At 36.2% G+C, this 25,156-nt stretch overlaps 1 protein-coding gene across 3 annotated transcripts in view; it reads right to left on the bottom strand.

Annotated features, from left to right (window-relative positions):
• The window catches only part of ARHGAP15 (Rho GTPase activating protein 15), a 594,053-nt gene that overhangs the window by 235,177 nt on the left and 333,720 nt on the right, over positions 1 to 25,156 (bottom strand). For all 3 annotated transcript variants that reach the window (XM_034643265.1, XM_019800514.2, XM_002920055.4), the window contains one exon: positions 14,469 to 14,591. In XM_034643265.1, the coding sequence (XP_034499156.1) occupies positions 14,469 to 14,591 (123 nt within the window). The remainder of the gene's footprint in view (positions 1 to 14,468; positions 14,592 to 25,156) is intronic.

Genomic DNA, 25,156 nt, shown 5'->3' with positions numbered 1-25,156 from the left:
GGTGAGGTGCCTTCCTTGGGCAGTTTGTAGGTAATGTTTGTAGGTAATGGGGTATCAAATGCAATACATTCCAGATGCTCCCAGAAATAGCCAGGGAGACCTTAGAGAAGGATAAACCTGAGTTGCTATGGCTATACACGTGGGAGTCACAACTTACAATATTTGTGACTTAGTATCTGTGCTACTTTGTTCATATCCACAGGCTGCTGGGGCATGGCCCACTGTGGTTATATAAGAATTAAGTAAAATTAGATAAAAAGCATTAATATGCCTTTTCATTGGTCTTCTAAAGTGGGGACAAGTTTGTAGGGTATGGAATTGCTTTTTTTGAGGTAGAGTATTTCTAAGCAGAGCTAAAGTGTCTAACTTGAAAGGAATAAATCATAACTTATACATCTTCCTGGGCCCAGTATCCAGCCCATCCAATAAATGTTTGCCAAATAAATAAAAATGAATAATGGGTACTAAGTGAATAATACAATTGCCTATAAAATCAAATACAAACTCCAGAGCCTGGCACTGCTCAAAACACCCACCTCAGACACTTCTCATCCAACCCTCTACCTTGCAGACAAACCATGATTCCCATGCTTTCCTACCACTGTGCACCTTGAATGTCTCATCCAGCTCTCCATATGTCCAAATGCTTGGAGTCAAGACTCCGTTTAAAGACCACAGAATAAAGAACACGAATCTTTCTCACACTTTTCCCACTTGTCATTTCCCCAAATCCGTGACCTCAATGTCCCTAAAGCATTTGACATTTGATATATTATGTCACATTTTTGTACATTTATCTCCCTTACTCATTTCGTGGGCAGCTGTGCTTTATGCATCTTTGTATCCTCTTAGAACATAGTGATTTAAAGAATATATATAAATAGGTGATAGAAGTAATAATCAAAGCATAAAGTAATGTAAGCCTAGTTGCCCTTCGTCCTTATTACTGGAGAGTGCTACAAGCACAACGTGAGGTGCAGAGAATGCTCAAAATTTTGGCTTTATTAATGCAATGCTACAAAAACCTCACCCCAATTTATCTGTTTTGCAATTTTCAGAATATCTACTCTGCATTCAGGAGAAAAGCTTGCAATATGCCATGCCATAGAAAGAGTAGAATTAGGAGTAGAGTATGAGAATTAATAGTTATTATTTGCTATGCTAATTGCTTTTCATGTAGTATCAACAATTGTAAGAGGTATTATCTGGAAAGTGTTAGGACAGAAAATTTCATTACCTTGTCCAAACTCTCAAAGCAAGTAAGTAGCAGAGCCAAGACTAGACTTCAGATCTACTTCAAAATTCAGTGATCTTTATGGCTTAATGACTGTAATACATTGTTTTCCTGAGTAAAATAGAATGCATATAGCTCTTTCAAATAGCAAGGGAGAGCTTGTCACCACCACCTTTTCACTTCACACCATACGTATCCAGATCCAATGAAGAAAATGGTCTTTCCTATATTTCATAATTGCAAACATTCTTTGTGTATTTAAACATATATAAAACTAAGTACAGTTTTGTGTTCAAGTATCTCTTTTTCCCAAGAATGAGCTGCATTTCTTGTTAGATATCCTTGGAGTCTAGGATTCTAGGCTGGTGATAATGGGGGCAGCAGGCTGGGAACCTACTCTAGCAGAGGTTGCTTAGACCACTTCTAGCCTCCAGATGGTGTGCCAAATCGATTAGCACAGACTCCTTCTAGCAGAGCTCAGATGAGTGTCTATGATCCCACTCAATAAGTGAAACTGAAACTCCACACACATATCCATGCCAGCCTCTCAGATTCTTGACTGAGAGAATTGCATCTGGGAGACAGGAGTTTCCTTCGGGCTTTCGGTAGTGTTCATACTGTAATGACTAATTGTAGGAGCAGATGGCTTTGGGTTATCACAGGAAAGTGCTTTCCACTAGAAATTTACTCAGAAGTATTTAATACCATCTCCAAAATTTCCTCAAATACAATGAGTGTCCCATATCCCCAAATGGTACTGGACCAAGATGGTGGTCTCTCTTTTCCCCACTATCCATCTCCTGCCCATCAGTCCCTTCTGAGGCCGCAGCTCCCCGGCCAGGGCTCCTGCTTCTTGTTCAGTCCTAGGGTATGGGACAGGCATGTTTACTACCAGTGTAGTGCCTGGTATGTGGCACTGTACCATCACACTTAGGATGCTTCTCTTCCTATACTGTACAGCCACCACTGGAATGCTTTCTCCATACTACCGTGGCATCTTGAGTTGAACATAACTTCACACACAGACGTGACTGCCTCTCCTTGTGTGTGATCAGCATTGTATTTCTAACTAATATTACTTTTCTTCAAGATTATTCATTCATACTATAAATATGAGATCTTTCTGGTTAAAGGGCATGCACGCAAGTGTATTCATGAATAAAGGGAACTTATGCTAGAGTATTTGAGATATCTGACATCATTGGGAATTCTGTTTTTGATGAAGAGAGGGCCTAACCTTGTTTATTTTTTCTTCCTAAAATGTTTGACTTCTTCAACTGGTAATTATGTAAACATATTTATAGCCAAAACAGGCTCTTACTTCCTCTTTTGACATATTAATTGTTTCTAAAAACATTAAGTGAGGTCCTGTCAAATTCTTTACATAATATTGAATGTTCTCCTATGCTAATTAATTTTTTTTAAATGGAAAAATTGTCACATGCTCAAGGTCCCACTGCATTTGAAATGTGGAATGACAGAAGATGTAAACATAGTATTCTACTGTTCAGGAAATGAATGCATGAGGTGGGGCAAATGATGATGGAGTCTGGGGGAGTGATGGCTTTTCTAAAAATTTAGATTATCTGGAATCTCAAGATATTAAGATATCCTCAAGATATTATTCTCAGCACATCAGCTTTCTTATTTCTCAGCCTCTAGTTGCATGATAGATTCCTTCATTGTGAGGTTAACCGAGGCCAGTCCTCTTCCCCCTCCATCCTTTCTTTTCCTCCTATGAGTTTGAGTTCCAAGTTAAAAGGGACAAGTTAAGAGTGATATATTCAAGTTAATGACCCTCACATGTGTTTAACTTGGATGACATTCTCCTCTAAAATCTCCCTCTTGTCTAAAATGGGTAGATAAGAAAATCATTAAAAAAATTGGAGCTCAACAACTGTTGAAAGAGAATGAAAATTTCTCTCTTTTGCTCTTACATTTCTGAGGGAATTGGATCCTATGAAAATGTCAATCCTTGTCTCAGCTTCTTAGATGACTATCCATGTAAGTTATCTGTCACAGCACAAAGCATGATTCAATGGCCATAGGCATCTCAGAAAGGCATCAAATTGGATAATTTTAAGATTTAGTCCAGGTACACAGGTTAAAATCTGGTGCAAAATGTGAGCAATGAATATATAACACACTTTCTTATAAATATTGGCCAAGTATATATGACTTATTTAGTTTTACAATCAGAGCATCCTTTATATTTTATTGTCTTTCATGTCTGAACATACACATTGTCAGTGTTACTGTCAAATAAATCTCTAATTCCGCAAATTGTTATTAGCACTAGGTATTTGCTACATGTCTGGCATACGCTAGTTGGGCAGAACGTTTCAGTTTTTTCCTTTAAAAATAAATATGTGAAATAGGTACTTAATATGTGGCTTTATATTTCTTCAAGAAACCCCAACTTAATCTTATTATTATAGATTAATGTTTTCTATCAGTTAGCTATATGAAATGCTTCCAATATTTATAATGGAATATCAAAAGTAAAATGCTAGAGATAATTGAAAACAGGATAGAGTTATGTCCTAGTATTAAGTAGTAAGGGCACTGAACTCTTGGAAAAAATATAAGTTGGAGAAGGCATGTATAAACAGATATTTCTTTCTTATAAACTTCTTTAAGTTTCTCTGAATTCTTTTCTTTACTGGGCTTTTTCCCTAAGCTACTATTAAATTGTGAAAGTGCATTTTCATAAAGCTTCTTTATGTAAGTGTTTCTGATTTGAGGAGGGGGGAAAAGTTTCCTCATTTCTCTTTTGTGTTCTTTTTTTTCCGGTGTGAGAACAAAGTGTTCAGATCATCTTTTTAAATAATGAAAACAATAATAACTGTTCCCAGGAGAATAAGAAAGCAAAGAAGAGGCTTTGTTTGACTTATCTGTGATAAGGCACTTTGGAGCTTCGGTTTGTGTGAGTTGAAGAGAGATGTACACAACACCCCAACCCTTCTATTATGACAGTTTATGCTTCCTATACAGCTTATTTAACTCAGATGCCTGGGAAATAGACACAATTACCACCTTATGGAATGCTACTTAACTTTAAATGTTCCCTCCAGAATAGAAACCCACGTCATCAAAATTTGTCTGTTTATCAGGAATTATTTCTTAGGAAGCCTTCTGCATACGCCTGTGCAATTTTAAAATTTTAACCCAAGGTTGCTTAGAAATAACTGTGATATAAAAAGAAAGAAAAAATTCCCACACTAAGGGAGTTTGTTCACAAGAGCTCCTATGAAAGAGCTGTGTCCTATTCCCATGTACACTATAATCATTCACTCTTTTCAGCTGTTATCAATTTAAAACCAATGAAACTCCCACACTGAGTCCATTTGAGCAGTCAATTTTAATATCTCGAGGCATCTGTAGTTATTCTGAATTGGCTGCAAAAGCAGAACTAACAAGTTAAGCTCTAACCATAAGTCGACATCAGGCTGGTAAACCATACATCAAACACAGACAGTTAGTCAATACTCCAGTATGAAAAACCAACTAGCATTTTAAAGAAGAGCAACATATTCATAATATGTTTGGCAGTCTGGTTTGCATTGCTTCCTTGATGGCTGCGCATTTAACTTTCCAGTCAACGGGGAGTTCCTCGCATTGGCAAAGCAACACGTTGGAGAGCAAACTGGTCAGTCTTCCGATTTGTGGGTAATATTTCTAAGTGAGAATAAAAGGGATGGAAGAATGTGCCTTTTGTAAATAAGAATCTAGAGCAGGTCTTAATAGTTGCTTTTTATAAGAAAACTGTTTCAACCATATGTTCTGGATATTTGCACACAGTCCCTACTTTAAATATTATGTCATTGTCAGGCCATGTGTCTCAATTTTGTGTTTGGAAAATATGGTTGCTTGAAATACCTCTTTCTCTCCCAGGAGTGACTCCATGACAGGGCTGTTGCCTCCCATAGAGAGAAGGAGACAATGAAGAAGGAGGAGTATTCAAACAAGATCAAGGCAGTCATTGCTTCAATCAAATCATTTCCAAATTTCTGGGGCTGGGGGCCTTGGGCGAGGGGGAGTGAAGGGTGTTTACGACACATAGCTGCCTATTCCCAGAACTCTTTTATGTACTTTTATTTTATCTTCAAAAAGAAAGGACATATTAAAGGGAAATATCTAAGGAGGAACAATGTTACATAAAGTTTATGTTTTCAGATCTGTTGCCCCAGAAAATGCTTTGATAAAACATACTTACAGCAATACAGTCAATTTCAAAGAGAAGTTGGGAGACATACTTCTCCATAGAGCAATTTGACTAACATTGACAGACCACCAATTATGATTATCCAAATTCTGATATGGTCTCTTGTCTCCTTCCCACAAAGAAAAATAGAAAATGCTGGAATAGCACTTTTGCAACACCGAGTTATTTTTCTGATGACCGAATTTTACAGAGAGGATGGTTACACTTTACTGTTGCTAATCAGGAAGGGTAAAAAGTCAAAAGAGAGAGTTTAATATGGAACAAAATTTGCCACCACCACCCCCAATAACGTGATCCAGTTTTTTTTTTTCTTCTTTCTCTTGGGAATTTGTAGAATACTGTTGATTTATAATAGACATGAATTTGAGGGGAAAGATTTGCAGACCGAAATGTCAGTGATACTAAAGGAAATAAAAGAGAACTATCTTAATCTTAGGATATGTCAGAATGAATTGTTGGTATTAATATTTCCTGTGCTTGTAACAGTTCACACATCTGCTGAATGTGGACCCCGATGAGGAGACACTGGTTGTGAGATCTCTGATATATTCTATCCTTAGAGACACGTTCAATGTGCACATAATGTAGACTCAAATCCCAATTGTACCATGAGTGAGAAAGGACTGGGACCTCCTTTCTCAAGCATCATGGAAAATTCAATTCATCTCACTGCCTATGAAGCATTTATTCATAGTTTGTTCAAATTATCAATCTTCTAGTCACAATGAAATTCTGTTTTCCTCTCCCTCAATTATCTACCTCACCACAAAATGAAATCACCAGCTAGTACTTTGTGTGAGCAGGAGAATTATAAAAACTACAAAGGAGACAGTGAATAGCCAGCTCTGGCTTTGGATACAGTTTGTAGGGCCTATGGAGGCCCCGCAAAGCTAACAGGAACTAAGCTGAAGAATCTTCCACTGCCTGTGAAGCCGGGTTTAGGAGTCATAAGGGAACTCTGTGGTATGAGAACACCTGCTGGAGAACAGCAGGGTATCAATAATAAATGCTAACCTTTAAAAAGGGGGATTCTTGTGAACGATGATGGCCTGCATCTTTTTCTTCTCTTCAGGTGTTTCATGGAAGGAAGATTAAGGATGTGATTATAGGATTGAAATGGTCACAGACCCCCCTCTCCTGAGGGCAACAGCCTCCTGACACAAGAGGGAAACAGCACATTGGCTTGACTTTTGGTCATCTGCAACGAGTTGAGGATATGCTTCCAGGAACATAGAAACTTTGGCTGTGCAATGTCAGGGATGGAAGGGGAGATTTTGTATCTTTTTTTTACAGTCTGTACACACACACACACACACACACACACACACACACACGTTGAGTTAAAGCGCGGAGTACTCCCAAAACATGGTATAGATAGATCCCCATTCTTATGAAAGAAAACCCATATGTATTTGTTACTGTTTCCTTATTGGTACTCATGCTCTATTTCTTCTTATTTATGGAAACATGTCAGTCCTCAAAATGGAAGGCTTAAAGACAATATTTCAAACTGGCACCAGGATTAGACTAACCTCATAGGGTATGCCAAAACTCTGGGCAATCTTTTAAGGATAGATAGTCCATGGAATAAATAAAACCAGCATCTACTGCCATGGCAAGAATTAATATGGGTTTTAGAGACCATTGGCTAAAAACAAAATGCCAAAATGCTGGTTTTGAATCAATTGGGTCATATTCATCTTATATTCCCAGCACTTAGCATGGCTATTATTAGGCATATAGTCAGTTTTAAGGCTGAAGCCTGATACTATCTGGCATTTTCTCTTACTTAAAAAAAGTGGGAAAGATTTTGAGGGCTTGACTCAAAGGGTAAGAAATGTAATTTAAAGAAAGGAAAAAGGAGAATCATTATTATTATTATTATTAGCATTATTATGAAATACAAATACACAAAATATAGTAGGATATATCAGGAAATTGGTAAAACCATTTTGTGGATATTAAAAATCAGGTCTATACGAGTCATCATCTCAAATATTATATTCTAACTAATGCCTGTGTAAAAGGTCTCTCTCCATAAGAAAGGAAGTTTTGAACCACAGACAAACCAACTTACTATTCCGGCTCCTTCTTTTTCCCCTTACCTAATTTGCTCCCGTCTCTGGACCTCATTTTTCTCTTGTTGCTCCAAAGTTATTCTGCTTTTAATATCTCATAAGACCTGGATCATTTCCTCCCTGAATAACGGTCTTTTAAAAGACATGGGCTTAACCTGCTACCCAGGTGCACTTTTTTCCTCAACATTTGCCATCTCTCACGGTGACCTGTATTTTATTATTGAACAAAAGCTAGCTATGTGGTACTCTATTACCAACACATTTGCTCCCAAGAGCTTTTAAATAACAGAAACTGCCTGGGAACTGTAAATGCAAAGGAACCAGGAAGCTTGTAGGCTAAGATGAAGAAGCTTAAGGTTGGCTATTAATTTCGGTTAATATTAAATCATGACATAGCTCACACGTGAGGATCACAGTTCAGTTATGAACCGTAAAGAAGTTTAAAGAAAAGAAGATTTACAAGATATTTTTAAGCACATTAGTGCATATTGTGGAAATTGTGGGAGTATTTCAGGCCCGAGCAATGATGGACCCATGCCCCAGTGTATAAATTCAAATACAATTATTCTCAGACTAACACTGATAAAGTGGCAATATTGGAGCATATCTCTACCCAAAGGTATATTGTAGTGCTGCTCATAAATATTTTGCTTAAATTAACAATGTGGCAGGTAGCTTACTCTGTCATACAACAGTTCTAACAAATCATTTTAAAAATACTTTCCTCTTAACTCAATGATTTTGCTATTCATAAAGATAACTGTTGAAAGTTTAGGGCTGATAACTTGTATCTGCAATTTGAATGGCAAATCTTTCTTTACTTCTCAATATAATTGACATATCTTATAAAAGTACTATAATTTCAAAGACATTATTTTCTCATGTGATGGAAACCTTAAACAATTAGTTGTGTCTGTGTGGGTAATTACTTAAATGTTCCAGCAATTAGATGACACTGTGTAAGTGGGTGTAGCTAGAAAAGAAAATTAGCTCATGCCCATTTATGTATAAAGAGTACCATGATGAAAATTACCAAAAAGATAAATATGAGCCAACCATAAATTATCTATGCGCTCGCCTTGAAGTAAGCAAGTTACTACTGCCTTTCCTTGACACTTGCCAGGATTGATTTCCCAAATTTTGAAGGAATACTTGAGAAAATGGTTTCCCAGGGCCATGTTGATCATAATTTGCTCCATAAACCTAAGTAAGAAAGGAAAGAAGAGGGGGGAAAAAGGAAGGAATGGAAGATGAAAAGAAAGAAAGATGGAAGGAAGAAAATTGCTAAGTAATTAAGGTAAGCTGGTCACTGTGTGAAGTTCTTCCATATTTCATCTCATTTAAATTTTACAAGGTTAATTTCATAGATGAAAAAGCCTATGACCAAATATGAAGTTATATAGGGGGCAAAAGGCAGAATCCAGCTTTAAACCTAGCTTAGTCAAATTCTAAAGCTACTGTATTTTCAAATAAACTCAATTGCCTGAATTATAAAATGCGGCAGAAATGTTTCTATCATCACAAAATATCTGTAAAGATTGATTAAGTTTATTGAGAGTATATAGGACCTTCTGTATCCTATAGAAATATTTGATGTTTGAGGCAGGTGTGGGTGTCCCTACACAATGCGCTGCAGCAAAACCATATCTCTAACAAGTTCTACACATGTACACAGAGCTTTAGCTAGTCTTTGTGGAGCCTCCTTTTGTAATAAGAATGAAAAACAGTTGCCCACCAGACATTTGAGCTAAGTCACTAATGTGATAAAAGTAGAATGGGACAAATATACCTGGATAAAACTGATGATTTAAAGAATGGAGAGACCATCTTAAAATCAAAAGTAAAAAGAAAGTCCAAACAACAATATCAAATTTTTATTTATATCCTCAGATAAATTAGAAAAAGATATAATCTATTTTCTATTTTGTCACTTATTCAATTAATTAATATTTATTGAGTGCTAAGTGCCAAGTGCCATCCTCACTATTAGGTGTGGGAATAACTTGGTCAACAAAGTTTCTACCTTCGTGGAATTTAAGAAAGTAGTTTATGCAAAAAAAGAAATTGAGAATAAGAAAGACTGTAGCAAATTGAAAATATAATTGTTAAAGTTAAAATAAATTAATAAAGACAAGGGGATAAAATTGAGAATTCTTTCAGAGTATGAGAAAAATAAATCCCGCTGATCTAATATTCCTATCGTAAAGATTCCAAACGAAGAACCAGAGAAAACTGATGGAAGGGACTTATCAACATAGTGATAAAGAGAAAAAAATCATAATTCTTTGAGTTGAGGGCTAAGGAGAATAAATGTTTTTAAATTCTGCCAGTGATATACATTATCTTGATTACAGAATCTCAAAATGAAAACAAAAAATCCCAATGATTCTGAAAGAAAAATATTCAAAGTAACAGGCATAAGAATGGAACCTGCAACTCTGTATTCTAGAAGCAATGGAATTTTATGAACAACTAAACTATTGATCAAGTATGGGGACATACTGAAGATATTTTTAGACAATCAAGATCTCCTGTTTTCTAAATGAGTTATCAGAGGCTGTTACATAGTAATAGAAGGAATTAAGGCAAGAAAGAGAAGGCATGGATTCAGAAGACAGTGAATACAATTCAGAAGTTCAGTAAAAGAGAATCACAGGCTGATAAAGGTGAAACCTAAAATACAACCAATCCAAAGTGGAGTAAGGTGATGGAAGGAGTTCAGAAGATATTCTGGGGGAAAAAAAGAAAGAAGTCACAGACTAGAATACATAGATTGTTTAACTGAGAAGATTGAAGTCCTTGATGACATGAAGGCCCGGAGGCAAGGAAAAAATGAAACTCTGGGGGGAAAATTTCTGTATGAGAAATTCACAATCAAAAAATATATCAAATCAAAGATAGCATGCTAGTAAAGAAGTGATGAAGCATAAGCTTTAAAAATAAGAATATTATAAAAAAGAGAGGGAGAGAGACAAACCAAGAAATAGGTTCTTACCTGTAAAGAACAAACTGGTAGTCAACAGAGGGGAGCTGGGTGGAGGGATGAGTGAAATAGGTGATGGGATTAAGGAGGGCACTTGTCATGAGGACAGGGCGATGTATGGAAGGGCTGAATTTCTATATTGTACACCTGAAACTAGCATAACACTCACTGTATGTTAACTAATTGGAATTAAAATAAAAACTTAAAAAATAAGAACATTATAATTTGTGTGGCCCATTAAGCCATAATACTGAACCCATGGATATGTTAATCCAAATCTGGCACGTGACTTGTTCAGTGATTACATGATATTTACACAATCAATATAAAGTAAATGCAGGTGCCTGATTTTCTTCACATTTGGATCCAAAATATGGGGGCGGGTGGGGGGAGGTAATGGTGGACTTGACTGCACTTGTGAAACAGCATAAATGTACCAATGCAACTTTCAAATACAAAAGAAAAGAGAGTCTTTTTCACCACAATCAAGGGGGATTCCTTTTTACAGATCACAGAGGTCATGATATTATAAGAAGAGAATGAAGTCTAGTACTTGGAGCTGCAGTAAGCAACCTTATATAATTGTAATTGTATGAATGCTATTTTCTGATTTTAACTTTTAGAATCAATCTATAAATGAATCATAATTTTAGAAATCTGTGAAATGGTGAGTTTTTTAAAATAGCAAAGACAGAGGAGATGAGAGGGGAAAGAACACTAAACTTCTTGTCTTCTTATCTCATCAATGGAGGCACTAAGTCTCAGTTTTCCATGGTTACTAGAACAATAAGTAGAGATTTAAGTATATTGGATGTTCCAGGGAACGCCATTGAAAAGAGCAAAATCTGGTCTATTTGACTGTGAGTATTTGGGGAGGAATAGGGCCAGGTAGATGAGGTCTGGTTTAATTGAGTTGAATTCATGTCTGTTATAAAAGAAATCTGAGATAACATCTAAGCTTGATAAGTAAAGACATTATGACTTTAAAGATAAGGAAGATACTGAAAAAAACTAACTGATCTCTACCCGAAACAATTGTAACCTAAGTTATGGAGTCAACCACCAGAGCTATAAATAGAAACAGTGCCAAGTGGTGCCCCACAAGGAGCAAAACTGGGATGAGGCAGGAAAGCCCTTCTTCTCAGCATAAATCTTGGAGGCATACTATTGCATCTTTAAACAATTTGTTTCCTTTACAATACAGTGATCACAAAATAGAGTAGTACAGCATTACTTTCAATTTCTACTAATACCATCCATTATGGTTTTATCCACATGAAGATGAAAGAAACTACTTTCTAAACACAATCCTCTCTAATTCTATCATTTTGATATAAGGAAATAATAGTCCCTCCTAGAAAAACAAAACAGTTGTTATCCTTCCTAGAAATTGCATAGCCGAGAGTTTTCTATCCTTGGATGTCAATGCTGTTATTTGAAAGATTTTATAAGGTAGTTTGGCCAACACTTCATCAACAGCTATTACCTCAGTTTCAAAACCAAGCAGAAAATATGTACAAACACACCTACCACCCTAAAATGTACCCTCTTGCCTATCATTTACATATTTAACTGATTTGAGTTTTATTTCTGATGAGACACTCAATGTTATAAACTCACACATTTGAAAGGCACTTGCCACTCCCTTGGCAAATGTGAAAGCACTTGGAGAAACTGAAGGCTTTTCAGAAGCCAGCATTGCCATGGTGCAGTGAATGGTACACCCACCTGAGCTATTAAGATTTCTTTCCATTAAGTTATCATCCATAATTACCTGCTGACCCTTTTTGGACATTCTAATGTACCCTTCTCATTAGTCATATTAAAGAAAGTAGAAAACACAGCCCTATCAAGGGACTGTTTCCAGATCTAGCTTCCAGCCAAGGAAATCACATATTAGCCAGGTCTCCATGAGTCCAAAAAATAGATATTGAAGGAAGGGTTTGTGTCTGAGTTCAGACTGTGTCATATCAGGACAATTCTCTTTTCACCTAAAGTGCTTTGTGGTTATTGTTCTGCTGGGCATTATAAAGTCAAGAAGGCACAGCCCTTCCTGCTTCCTGGTGGTTGCTCGGTAAAGGCTGGCTGAAATCAAAGCTCAGGCCTCTCAACCTGCTGGTAACATTACATAAAGGAGAAAGAAGCCCTTTGAAAGGGAGGTATGGCCCTGCAGAGTCCCTCCCAGGTGTCAGGAAGCACACTTTCAGGAGTCCAACTGTCACCACAGCTTTCCGAAACCTTGCTGTGGAGGACTTTATTCCAGATCTAGCAGATAAGCCAGTCGAAAGAATTTGATCCACCTTCTTGAGGGCAGGTACACTGAGGACAATTTTAAAGGTGGTTATCTCTCTTTCTGAGTAATTCTTCTCCTTGAGACAGTTAAGTCATTTTACTTGGAGAAACCATTTAACCATTAATCATTCATTGATTTTATATAATTTTTCGTAACTGATCAAAAACAATGATTTCATTGCTTTTCCGAAGTCTTTGCCTTAAATATCCTAAGAAAATTGACTTAAAGTACTAAATTTGACTGGGCCTGTATTTTTAAAAATTGGTTTAATGCTTTTTACTCAGTGAAGAGAAAAAAAATATATCAGTAAATGCTTTTTAAAAATTCACAGTTAAAATTGAAACAAGACCAAGAAGTGATTATATTTGCATAACTTGATCTGTATTTGGAAGAAAATTCTGCTGAAGACAACAATGGGAGCTTATCAAATCAGAATTTCACATAGATTTTCCATAGCCCTACTAATGAATACTGACTCATTGGTCAGCTATGGTGGAAATTTAATGGAGCGCTAAGATAGGAAATGTACACATCAGAGTGTGTTCAGTGGTTCCATGACGTCAGTATGAAAACTGTATTAGGCATCCAGTCCCTCTGCTGCTTTCTGAGGCCACTGCTAGAGCAATGAAGTGAATTCTTTCACATTTCGATTAGGGCCAGACCCTGCCACTGAATTGAAACCCTTTCGGTTTTTCCACAGTCATGAAAAATTGGACTTTATGTCAAATTGGGATTGTTTGGGCTACTAATTTGGTTTTCTATTTTTTCCAAAGTGGCAGATAACCTGCAACAGAATCCTCTCAAAGAAAATGATAACCGATGGGGTGCATTCTCAGACAGAGCTGAAGGTACTGGTGTCTTATTATATGAACCTGAATCTCTAGAGGAGCCAATACTGTCTGTGGCCCTGAAAACTACATCTTCAGAGTAAAAGTCTGAGGAAAGCCTGATTCAAAGCACGTGCTAGTTCTACCCCCAAATGCTTACATTCTAAGAATTTTCCTTATTAGTTATATGTATGTTCATGCTTCATAAAATTTCACCTTCCACAATTGGTTCAAAAGGCCAGATGATTCTTGTGATAAGTTCCCCTGTTTAAAAATGGACTGAAATGGATAGGTCAGACAGTTATTACAATAACCTATCTAAATAATTCTCATGCTAAGTATTGCTGAAAATATTCAGGTCTGTTTTGCCCTGTTCCTGAGAAATGATTGGGTATTAAATCACTAGGGTGATCAGGTAATTTATTCTCCAAATCAGAACACCTCTGAGAGTAAAAAGGAAGCTGTTATTAACCATGCTGGGGCAACAGGGGTCCAGCTGTATTGTCCAGGCACATGGTGACATGGGTTCATTCTAATAGGCCACTAGGATACCTTCCTCTAACCCTCGGTGCAGTCCAGCTCCACTGAGGGCAAAACTAGGTATTGTTTTCAATGATACTGTGCTGCAACCTTTATTTTCTCAGGATTAGTTTTCTGGACAACAGTTTTTTGTTTTTTTTTTTTTCCCCCTTTGTTGTAGAGCAGAACATTCAATAAGCAACCTAAAAAGAATAAAATATCCTAATATTTCTTTAGAGCTGAATAGCTATGGACACAGAGGCATATTCATTTATCACTGTTACAGTAAAAGTATAAAATGTCCTGTACCTTTAATAAGTCCCTTTTCTTGCAGAGTTTTCAGGGAAGGTCTTCGGGTGATAAACTTCTTTAATCTGCTTTTAACTCGGTTTTTGTCGCTTGTATCGGAAGCACTATGATGCAGTCTGAACACTGGAGATAAAAAAAAAGCTTTTGGTAAATTTTTCCTTTATGATTATTACTTTATTCAAATATGAATAGAAAGCAGGAGTTATAGAACTACCAGAATTAATAGCTCAAGCCCTTCTGTTTGGATACAGCATATGAGTAAAAATTTGCCTGTATGAAAATATTAGCTCTCTTGCCACATGAATGTGCAATGAGAATGTGGTTAGTTCCATACATTCACAACTTATTTTCACTTTCATTTCTTCAGATTGAACATGATAACCTTTATCTGCATAATTCCACCTATCTGTATCCATACACAGAATTAGGGTCAAAGAAAAATTCATCTAAATTAAAGGAAAAACTCTTAGAATGTTAATTTCAATTAATTATGACTCTACACTCCTTGTAGGTAATTCAGGAATTTTCAAACGTCCTGCTGGCCCAAATAATTTTGTCAATCTTCTTTCTTATGTTAACTCAAAGTGATTTCTTTTTCTGAAATAGATATTTCCTATTTTTCTTATTGATGTGAAATTACCACCAGTTCTAGGTAAAATTCTGAAACAAATTTGCCTCAGATTTTTTCCACGTCTTCATTGGTCCCCTATCCTCAGCTTCCTATCCTAAGCTCTATCTTCAAAGTTAGGTGTGTGTCGAATTCATTCCTGAACAAATATTAGCTGAGTGTTTACTTTTTTTTTTAAAGATTTTTTTTTTTAGTTTGTTTATTTGACAGAGAGAGACAGCCAGCGAGAGAGGGAACACAAGCAGGGGGAGTGGGAGAGGAAGAAGCAGGCTCCCATTGGAGAAGCCTGATGTAGGGCTCAATCCCAGAACGCTGGGATCACGCCCTGAGCTGAAGGCAGACGCTTAACGACTGCGCCACCCAGGCGCCCCTAGCTGAGTGTTTACTGATCATCAGGCTCCAAGCTAAAGGCTGTGAATTCCATGATGAACAGAACACTTCAGTTTTGGACCTTCATTAAGTATAGAGTCTAAATACATTCAAGGTACTTTATTCTTAATGTCTGATAAGAATTCATTGTCTCTGTAAGATAATAGATCTTGACCGGCCCTCCCTTGTCTTAACCCAGTTGATGATATTATGGGAAAATTAGGGGCACTCTCTTAGGTATGTAGAGGCTCTTTTCCTCTCAAATCATATTTTAGAATAAGCCCATCATTCAATTGGGTTAATAATAATGTATGTAAAATGTATTGAGACCCCACTACATGTTTGATACTTTCCTAATCATCTAACATGATTTAACTTAATTCTACTGCAATGTAAGTTCCATGTGGGCAGGGATTTTTGTAAACTTTTGTAAATATTGTTCACTAATGTCTCCCCAATATGTCAAACATTGCTTAGCATGTGAATGTAAATGTTCACTCAATATTTGTTGGATCAACTTTCACAGTGATCTTTTGAAGTGTGTAAAATAATTCTACCCATTTTAGAGAGGAAGAAGCTGAGACAAAGAGGTTAAGTAATTTGTCCAAGGTCAAGTTTGGATATGGGAACAGTCTCACAAGGTTTTTATCTGGTATTCTAATTTATTGGAGTATTATTGAACGAATGGAAAGCAAATATATATATACATATATATTTATCAGGAGCTCAGTTACTCATTTAAAGTAGAACAGTTTTAATCAACTAAGTTTTTTTGAAGTAGTTATGCGGTATAAAATATTTGCTAAGTTATCACTGTATGAGAGCTAGACATGAACCATCCTAACTCCTCCTGAGGATCTGAGAAGAAAAAAAGAGAGAGACAGGAGAGGTGTGCAACTGGAAGAAAATAAATTGCCTGAATTAGAGGAGTTGAAGTCAAATGTTCCTTGTGGGGTCTCCAAGGAATCCACAAAAGTACTTATAGGAGAATATCTACTATAGAAGTCTACCTGGCCCAGAGAATGAGAAACCTTATGGTGGTCAAATAAGAACATGTTTGTATCCTCCTGCCCCTAGCTTTGACCACAGAATAGTTGCAAACATGTTAGCAAGATGGGGATTTGGGGTAAAATGTAAAGCTAAGGACAGAAAGAGGAAAACATCTTGCCTTCCTCCCAGCTAGCTGAAGAGTGGCGTTTTAATTTAATTTAATTTAATTTATTAATTTGCGAGAGAAAGACAGAGACAGCGAGAGAGAGCATGAGTGGGGAGGAAAGGAAGAAGCAGGCTCCCTGCTGAGCAGGGAGCCCCATGCAGGGCTCGATCCCAAGATCCTGGGATCATGACCTGAGTTGAAGGCAGGCGCTTAACCAACAGAGCCACCCAGGCACCCTTGGAATTTTAGTTCAAAGTTTTGTTTATCATGTGGGATTAGGTACTATTAAATACTGAATTGAGATAATACGTGCCAGTTAACTGGACCATAATATTTTCTCTTACGTTAAAGCAGGGTTCTAAATTCTGACACTATTGACATTTTAAGCCAGACAAGTCTTATTGAAATAGGAGGCTGTCCTATGCAGGACAAGTAGGATGTTGAGAAGCTTTTCAGGCTTCTACTCACAATACGCCAGTAAGACCCCCTCCTAGTTATGACAATCAAAAATGTCTCCAGACACAGACAACTGTCTCCTTTGGGCGGGGCGGGGAATTGCTCCCTGTTGAGAATCACTGCTTTAAACTGAAGGGAAAAGTTACAGGATCTGTTTAAGTTCTCATTTACTAGTGGTGGAAGGTCTACTCACACCCTAAGAAAATGTAAAGAAACTGTGAAAAAAAAAAAGGAGAAAACAATTTTATTATTTTAATAATACGTCTCTTCACAAATCATATATATATATATATGTAGTGGTTGTATATAGTAAGTAGTAAGTAGTATATATTTATATTATATTTATATATATATAACATATATATCTGATCTATCATCTACCCAGTATCTTACTGCTATCTATTTATTAAAGGAATTGGTTACAAAAGTACAACCATTATCATGGAAGGAAGGTCAATGGGTCTATCACTTGAAGAGGCTGGGAATCACTGTTGTAGACCAGAGATTGCCAACTGTTGTGCCTGGCATACCAGTTTTATAGGGTTAGAGTTACGGATGCCCTCAGCACTCAGGGTAATTGAGTAGGAATGATGCAGCCTGAGACCTGGGGGCAGCTACTGTTGACTATGAGCAGTCCTTCCCATTTACTCCAGTGGACTATATAAATATTTTCCATGTGTATCTGAACTGAAAATTAAGAAGCACTGCTTTAGACCTGTGTTGTCTAACATGGTAGCCACTAGTCACTTGGGGCAGTTGGGTACTTGAAATGCAGGCTGTGCCAGAGATTGAAATAATGTTTTAGATATTGTTGGTAAATAAGTATATTATTAAAACTAATATATTATTAGAACATATTTCTTGTTGCTTTTTAAAATGTGGCTACCAGAAGATTTTAAATTACACATGTGGCTCACGTTGTATTTCTGGACAGTGATACTAGATGATGAAAAAATAAACACAAATTGACTACCTCATGTCTACATGGCAGTGCTGGATTTCACTGTAGTGGTTAAGAATGCATATGGCCTATGTAATTATGGTACAGCAGAGTGTGAAGTACCAGACTTAAGAATCTCGAAGAGGAATTGACCTCAGATCATTTTGGAAAAACAGCACATACCATTAGAACCCATGCAAGCAACAAATGCTTTCATAGGACCATGGATAGCCAGCATCAACTGATCCAAAATTGTATGATTGAGAGAGTCATTCTGAGCATCTTAATGTACCGCGCACATACTATGGATATACTATCATATCCTATCAGTTTTTATCTGGGTCCAGTCACTGCAGTGACCACTAGTCGTATATGATCTGCTTCAAATGATAGCTCTATCAGAGCCCCGTGGTCTGGGTTCTAGTACTGGAGGCTGAAGAAACAAACCCTTAACTGCCTTCAGGAAAAAAAAAATTTCCTCAGGGTAATTTTGGTCTCAAGTCTGCTTTTGAAATAATATGGCCTAATCAATCTGAATTTTCACAGGGTACGAAAAGTAATATTTTCTATTTCTAGTCTCACCTCAAAATCTTGTCACTTTCCATGACAGAATGCCAAGAAACACAGAATCAAAGGAGGCATTTTTTTCCTGCCTTTTTAGAACTACTTAAAATGATGTGATTAGAAAGTACATAGAGTACGAATGCAAGATTATGAAACTAATTATATATGAGTTATATCTTTCAGAATCCCTTAGGTACTCTGGTGATAGTATTCTTAATTTTATATATATAATATTTGTATAATATATATAATTTTAAATATATAAAGTATAAAAATATTTAAAATTTTAAAGCATATATTATATATAAACATAAAATATATTTGTATATTTTATATTATGTATGTTTTACATATTTTATATATATTTTAACACATATATGAATAAATGTATATTTAAATATATAGAAACATATTTAATGGAAATATTTACATAATTGTGTAAATATTCCTTTATATAATATGTTTATATATTTTATATATTTACCTTTATAATATTATATATAAAATATATATAAAACACTTATGAAATATATACAAAATATTTTATATATAAAATAGGAAACATATATACTGTTTCAATATCACCATCTGGTCTACATGTGAGACATATATGTAAGGTACATTAGTTTTTCAAAGAACGTGAAAAAATATTTTTAAATGCTTTGTCTTGTTTCCTTCTCACAAACACTGAGAAAGTAGCAGGGTCCTGGGTGTGATCACACTGGTTTTAACCCAGCCCAACTCTCTAAAGTTGCCTCTGAGGATGACTTTCCTGGAGACAGACTAGAGTGTCCACTTCTATTTCCTGATGCCATAAATAATCATCCTCAGATGACAAGTCAAATTACAAGACCTTTACCATCACTCATTCCACTCATTTTGTTCTAAGAAGAGTAATGCAGAAGTTAAAGGCAATAGATGGCTATAATATATAGCATACTTTTTATTAAGCAAATAACTTGAAAGCGTTATAAATACAAACTAAAAATGTAAAAAGCACATGGTTATAAAGCAAAGTCCATCATGGGGTCCCTGTAAACAGCAGTAAAAGTCTTTGAATATTGTGGTTTACAAATCTGATTTTAACAGCCAAACTTATAAAACAGTTTACGCTTTTCTGTTGTCAAGGGAGAAAAACTTGCCAAATTGTTCATTTTAAGTAAATACAACATCACCAATTAAGGAAGGCAAAATTTAAACACATGCCTATGATAATCAGGGCATAGTTTGCTTCTGATTTCACTACTGATTTTAACAGAACAGTGTTCCTTCCATTTTCCCACAGCACCCAAGTGACCCCACACATACTTTTAGAAACTTGTAATCACACAGTGCAAATAAAAGGACACTTTACTGGAAAATACACAGTGTGGTACAATAATCCATCATTTATGAAAAATAGAATTCAGCCTTTTCTTTTTCCTCGGAGATTCAACTACTTTTTGAGGGTGAAGTTTAGTGCAATTTAAAGATTTATGTTAAGCCAATGAGCAGTTTTTTTTCCATTCCCATTTAAACTTTTTATTCAAAAATGAAAAGAGACTAAAGCAATACGGGTTTAAATGCTATAGCATTTAATCTGATTTACAGAGGAATCACTCTTAATTCTACATATTTTTACCTCCACAAAAAGTTAACCTGAATTGGATTAGCTTTCCAGGTATTCTAGAATTTACTTATATTTCCTTTATGCCCTCCTCTCTTTTTTCCACTGATGGGTGATCTTTTCTTTCAAGCCCAGAGTATTTTTGAAAGCCTAAGAATTTTCAATAACAATATACAATTTAAGTCTCAACACACAGGCCAAAGGCATTAGCTCTGAGCACCATTCTTAACCCACGGAGAGATTTAATTGCCCTTAAAGCTGCTCACACCAAGGGATAGTTAGAATCTAGGGCTTTTTTTTTTTTTTTTAATTTATGTGAGTGCAATTGACACACAATTTTACATTTGTTTCAGGTGTATAACATAGTGATTCAACTTCTCTATATGTTATGCCATGCTCACACCAAGGATTGGGGGCTTTTTAAGATGATCTTCGATAAATATTGCATATGAAAATAGGCATTAGCACAACACAAGGTTTATACTGGACATGGCCATTTTGGTGTTAAAACCACCTCTAAGGGTGAGAAAGCTTATCTTACCGAGTGCTCTTTGTATATTTATTTTTCAACTTTAGTAATGGGAGGGGGAATCAACACAGTTTGGACGAGGAACATTCACTACCAGTCTATTAAGGGATGAGAACCACAAAAGAAAACCCTCAATTTTTCCAGAATCCAACGGTTTGGATAATATGATCCAGAATTGTGCATCTGCCAGAATTTTTCTTGCTGGGGACTTTATTTTGAAATATCCCCTTTTCCTGCCAAACTGCTGTTTTCGCGGTATTCCCATGTTACACTTACATGCTGTTATTATTATTATTTTTTTTAAATTTGGAAATACTGGAGAGCTAACGTTTCAGAAATGTTACTAAAGGAAATGCTATAACAAACAACTATCTAGGCTACTTGTCCCTTTTTTGGTGAGGTTTTACATAGGGAACGACATCAGTGCAGATAGATAGTTGTATTAGCCGCTGGGATCTCCCGACACTGTGAGTCTAGGAGGAGGTTCAAGGCAAAGCTGGCGGCCGTTACAATCATCTTACCACACCGAAATGACAAAATAAAGTTATATCAGGCTCTTAATCCCAAGAGATTCCAAAACACTTCTCAAACCCTCACATGGATTACATAACAGAGTTCTGCATTGTCTCCACTCCTATTTTCCAATTATGACCTTCTTATATCAGGAATTGCCCTGTTGTACCACTTTCTAAATTATGGAAACAAGAACGCCTTACCCAAAATTTATTGAAAAGAGAAATCAAGTTTTAAAAATTTCTTTTACAGCCTCCTGCCTGATTCCTTTACAGGGCATCAATGCTTGGGCTAATTCATGAAGCTATAATATATACTGCTTTGCCCTCTCCAGCACGTGGTTTTAGAGCTGGCAAAACTTTCCACGTAACTCCCTGTGTCAGAGTGGGCAGAAAGGGTAAGTTTGGGTTTAATATACTGTTGGTCATTTAATATCTCTTTCTTTCACTTGCTCAATGTAAATAGAAGTCATACTTTCAACCCCCAACCTGTAGCCTGAGAAACTAAATTATTGAAACTTTAAGTGACTTACTTGAAACACAAATCACGATTAAATCTGGAAATAATTGGAAGAGGGAATGCAGAGCATTTTAACAGCAGTGCTTTGTTTTAACCACTTAATTCCTGCTTAGATATTTTAGGAATACAAAATAAATGATCAGTTCGAAACAGAAGGGTGTGTGGACGATATCTATCCATGATTCATATTGATGCTATCTACCAATTTAAAGAGAAGTGAGAATTCATACAATGAAAAACGTTTACTTTTAGACTCAATTATCTAGTATAAATGGTCAAATCTAACCATATTTTTCCATTTTCAGTGTCGATAAAGAGCTGACAGTTGACTGTCATGTCCCCGTCATTCAGCCCTATGGAAATTCCATGACCACTTTTCTCAGTAATAGATGTATCCATTTTTCTACCTCTAATGCATTCATCTGTCTATGATGTAAATCTTCATTGTTTTTCATGTATAGGCCTAATATTGTTGCTTTGCTGAGAGTATATCTGAGATCTGTTTAGGTTGATAATGTATTTTATAGTATGTCAAGGCGTTTTGTTTAAACTCTTTATAGCGTTTAGTATAGCTTTGAATTATATAACCTTCTTGATGAGGGTGATGATGCTGCTAACTTCAATTTTGTAGTGCAAATATTGAGTAACATTACCACAGATGTAATTTGCCTTCAATTTTAAGTGTATCAGTCTTCTTTTTGTGAACCAGAATTGCAAAAGATATTTGCTTCAAAGGTTATGAAAATACTACATAGTCAGAAAAAAAAGGAAAGAACAAAGAGAAAATATACCTAAATAGCAAAAATCTATAGTGTGTGTAAAGACAAATGATACATTTTTTTTTCTGAAATGGAATCAGATGCAGTATAAGATGTAAAGATTCAGATCATCAAGGCATCTTCTACTGACTAGATATTTTCTCTTGTCTTCTTATGACTTGATACAGTGTCAATAAAACTTTGTCACTTGTTCAAAACTTTGATAAATTCGTAAAGTAAGTGGTTACTGAGCTAAGGCAGTAGATGATTTTGAAAGTGAAATGACTAAAAAAAGAAAAAAAAACAACGACATAGGGCATTAATCCAGACAAAGGGCACCATATAGTAGAAATATATTTTCCACGAGAAAAGATCGTATATTAAATACGGGAATGGGTTCTCTGCTGGTGACAGAAAACAGGCCATAGCCAATTCAAATGAGAAGAGCCCTTTAGATGAATGTGAACATCAGAGACTAAAAATAAAAAATAAATAAATAAATAAAATAACAATAGAGTTTGGAGGCATGACAATTCCACCCTAGAGGTAACAGCATGGCAAGATTCTAGGAAATTAACACTTAGAATTCTATGGGGAAAAAAAGCCAAGTTGTAGAATGAAATGATATTCATATTTAAAAGTATTGGGCAATTTCAATGCGGATTTTACATACTGACTCAGATACTAGACGGTGCTTAGCAGTATTTGAATTGGGTGGGTGGTATTTAAATCTTCCTTGCAGATGGACAGAAATAGAGAGAGTTACAACTACATATTGTGCGAGCGTATTTGTTTGTACCTTTGTGAGAATGTATTCTTAGAGGGTATAGAGGAGAGTAATATATGACAACTTTGAAGCTTTCTCTTTAATCTCTAAACTCCTGGCCCTATGTGTGATCAAGAATATGCTACAATGTATCCTGAATTTTTTAAACATAAACATTTGAACTAGGACATAAAAATATATATTACAGGCATAGGTAGTTTGAGAGAAATCTTAAGCTACATAATATTTGAGAGGAAGTGGTGGACTGAAGTATTTATTTAGATAGTAGGAAAAATTCAATTTATATATATAAGATATATGTAATTTACCATTTTTATATATGATATATAAATAAATATATATATTTACCTTTTCTTAAATCTAAGTGTTGTAATATATATAGTATTAATCTTTTTAAAGCAGACCCAATTTCTACTTTAACTAGCCAATCTGATCGTCCTAATATCACATATATTATTAATAATGACTAATGTCTTTAGACTACTGGCAACGTGACAAGAAACTGTACCAAGTATGTTACGTCTCATTTAATCCTCATAACCATTCAACGTGGTGGGTTCTCTTACTGTTGTCCAGTCTACAGATGAGGATCTGAGGTTCAGAGAGGTTAAGTCACGTAGCAAATAAGTGGCAGCGGCAAAACCAAATGCAGGGCTGCCTGATTTTGAGCCCATGGGAACTCCTAACCTGCCCCACGGCCTGCCTGTCCATCTGTTTGGCAATGCTGTCAAAGTTCTACGGACGTAGAGAGACGGCAATAGCCTCCCACTATAGTCAAGTACTTGCGATACTTCCAACCTACGGTCTTAAATTATCCACTGTACTTAAACTGCTGGCTGAAATCATTCTAGGTGGTGTGCATCACTATGGACCTAAAAGGGAAAATGAGTTGCCTTAGGTGAGATGCGTGAATCACAGGACAGCAACAGAGTTGATGGCTGAATACTCTCCGGATGGCCAGTCACAACAGCTGAAGACGGCATCTGGGTTGCACAGAGCCGTCACCACCGCGAGCACAAACTGAGCTCTTCTGTTTTTGGGCTGTGGGCAAATATGAGAATCACTCTCCATGCTCCAGGTGCTGTATGTGGCAAGACAGGAATAAATATAGAAGTAGAGACGGGGGGGGGGTGCGGGGATTGGGACTCCCTTTAAAGCAAACAAGCTAGCAACCTAGCCAGATCTCTCCATTTTTCAGTCCTTGACTCCTGTCATCATACAATCTTTTTCAAAGACAGACAGACCTACAGCCAGCCCACAATAGTATGAGCACATGCATTCTCATCTGTAAACTCCTTAGCACTTCTCTCAGCCAAGCCAGGAAATTTCATTCTTCTCTCTGCCCAACCCCAGAGTCGGCTTCTTTTATTCCTGGTTGCTTCATAGGAATAAAGCTTCAGGATCAGCATTTAGAGAGAAAGCAGATAAGAGCCACTAATCTATGGCCTCCTTCCAACAGCTAATGTTGCTTCTTTCAAAAAAACCAAATTTATATTTCTTTCTCTCTAATTCATTTCTTCTCTCTCTTTTGAATACTACACGTTTTGGTTTGAATTTGAATCTCAACTGTCATCTAACAGAGGTCTGATCTTATTCAAGCAATGTAAGTTCTTTCTGTCTCTATTTTCTCATCTGCTAAATGGGGCTGATACTATCTACACCAAGGACTATTGTGTAAATTAAATGCCCCATTATTTGCAAAGCACCCAGCACAATATCTAGTGTATAATAAACATTCAATAAACACTAACAGTTATGAATTATGAGGTTATGATAGATGTTTTCTATCACAGTTATGATTGTAATAATCAGTAAGTGAACAGAACAGGTGGTATGAAAAATGCCCTCCTCAACTTCCATCCC

Source organism: Ailuropoda melanoleuca, chromosome 2, assembly GCF_002007445.2.
Source record: "Ailuropoda melanoleuca isolate Jingjing chromosome 2, ASM200744v2, whole genome shotgun sequence".
Classification (NCBI taxonomy): Eukaryota; Metazoa; Chordata; class Mammalia; order Carnivora; family Ursidae; genus Ailuropoda; species Ailuropoda melanoleuca.
This window is presented reverse-complemented; position numbering and strand designations above follow the sequence as displayed.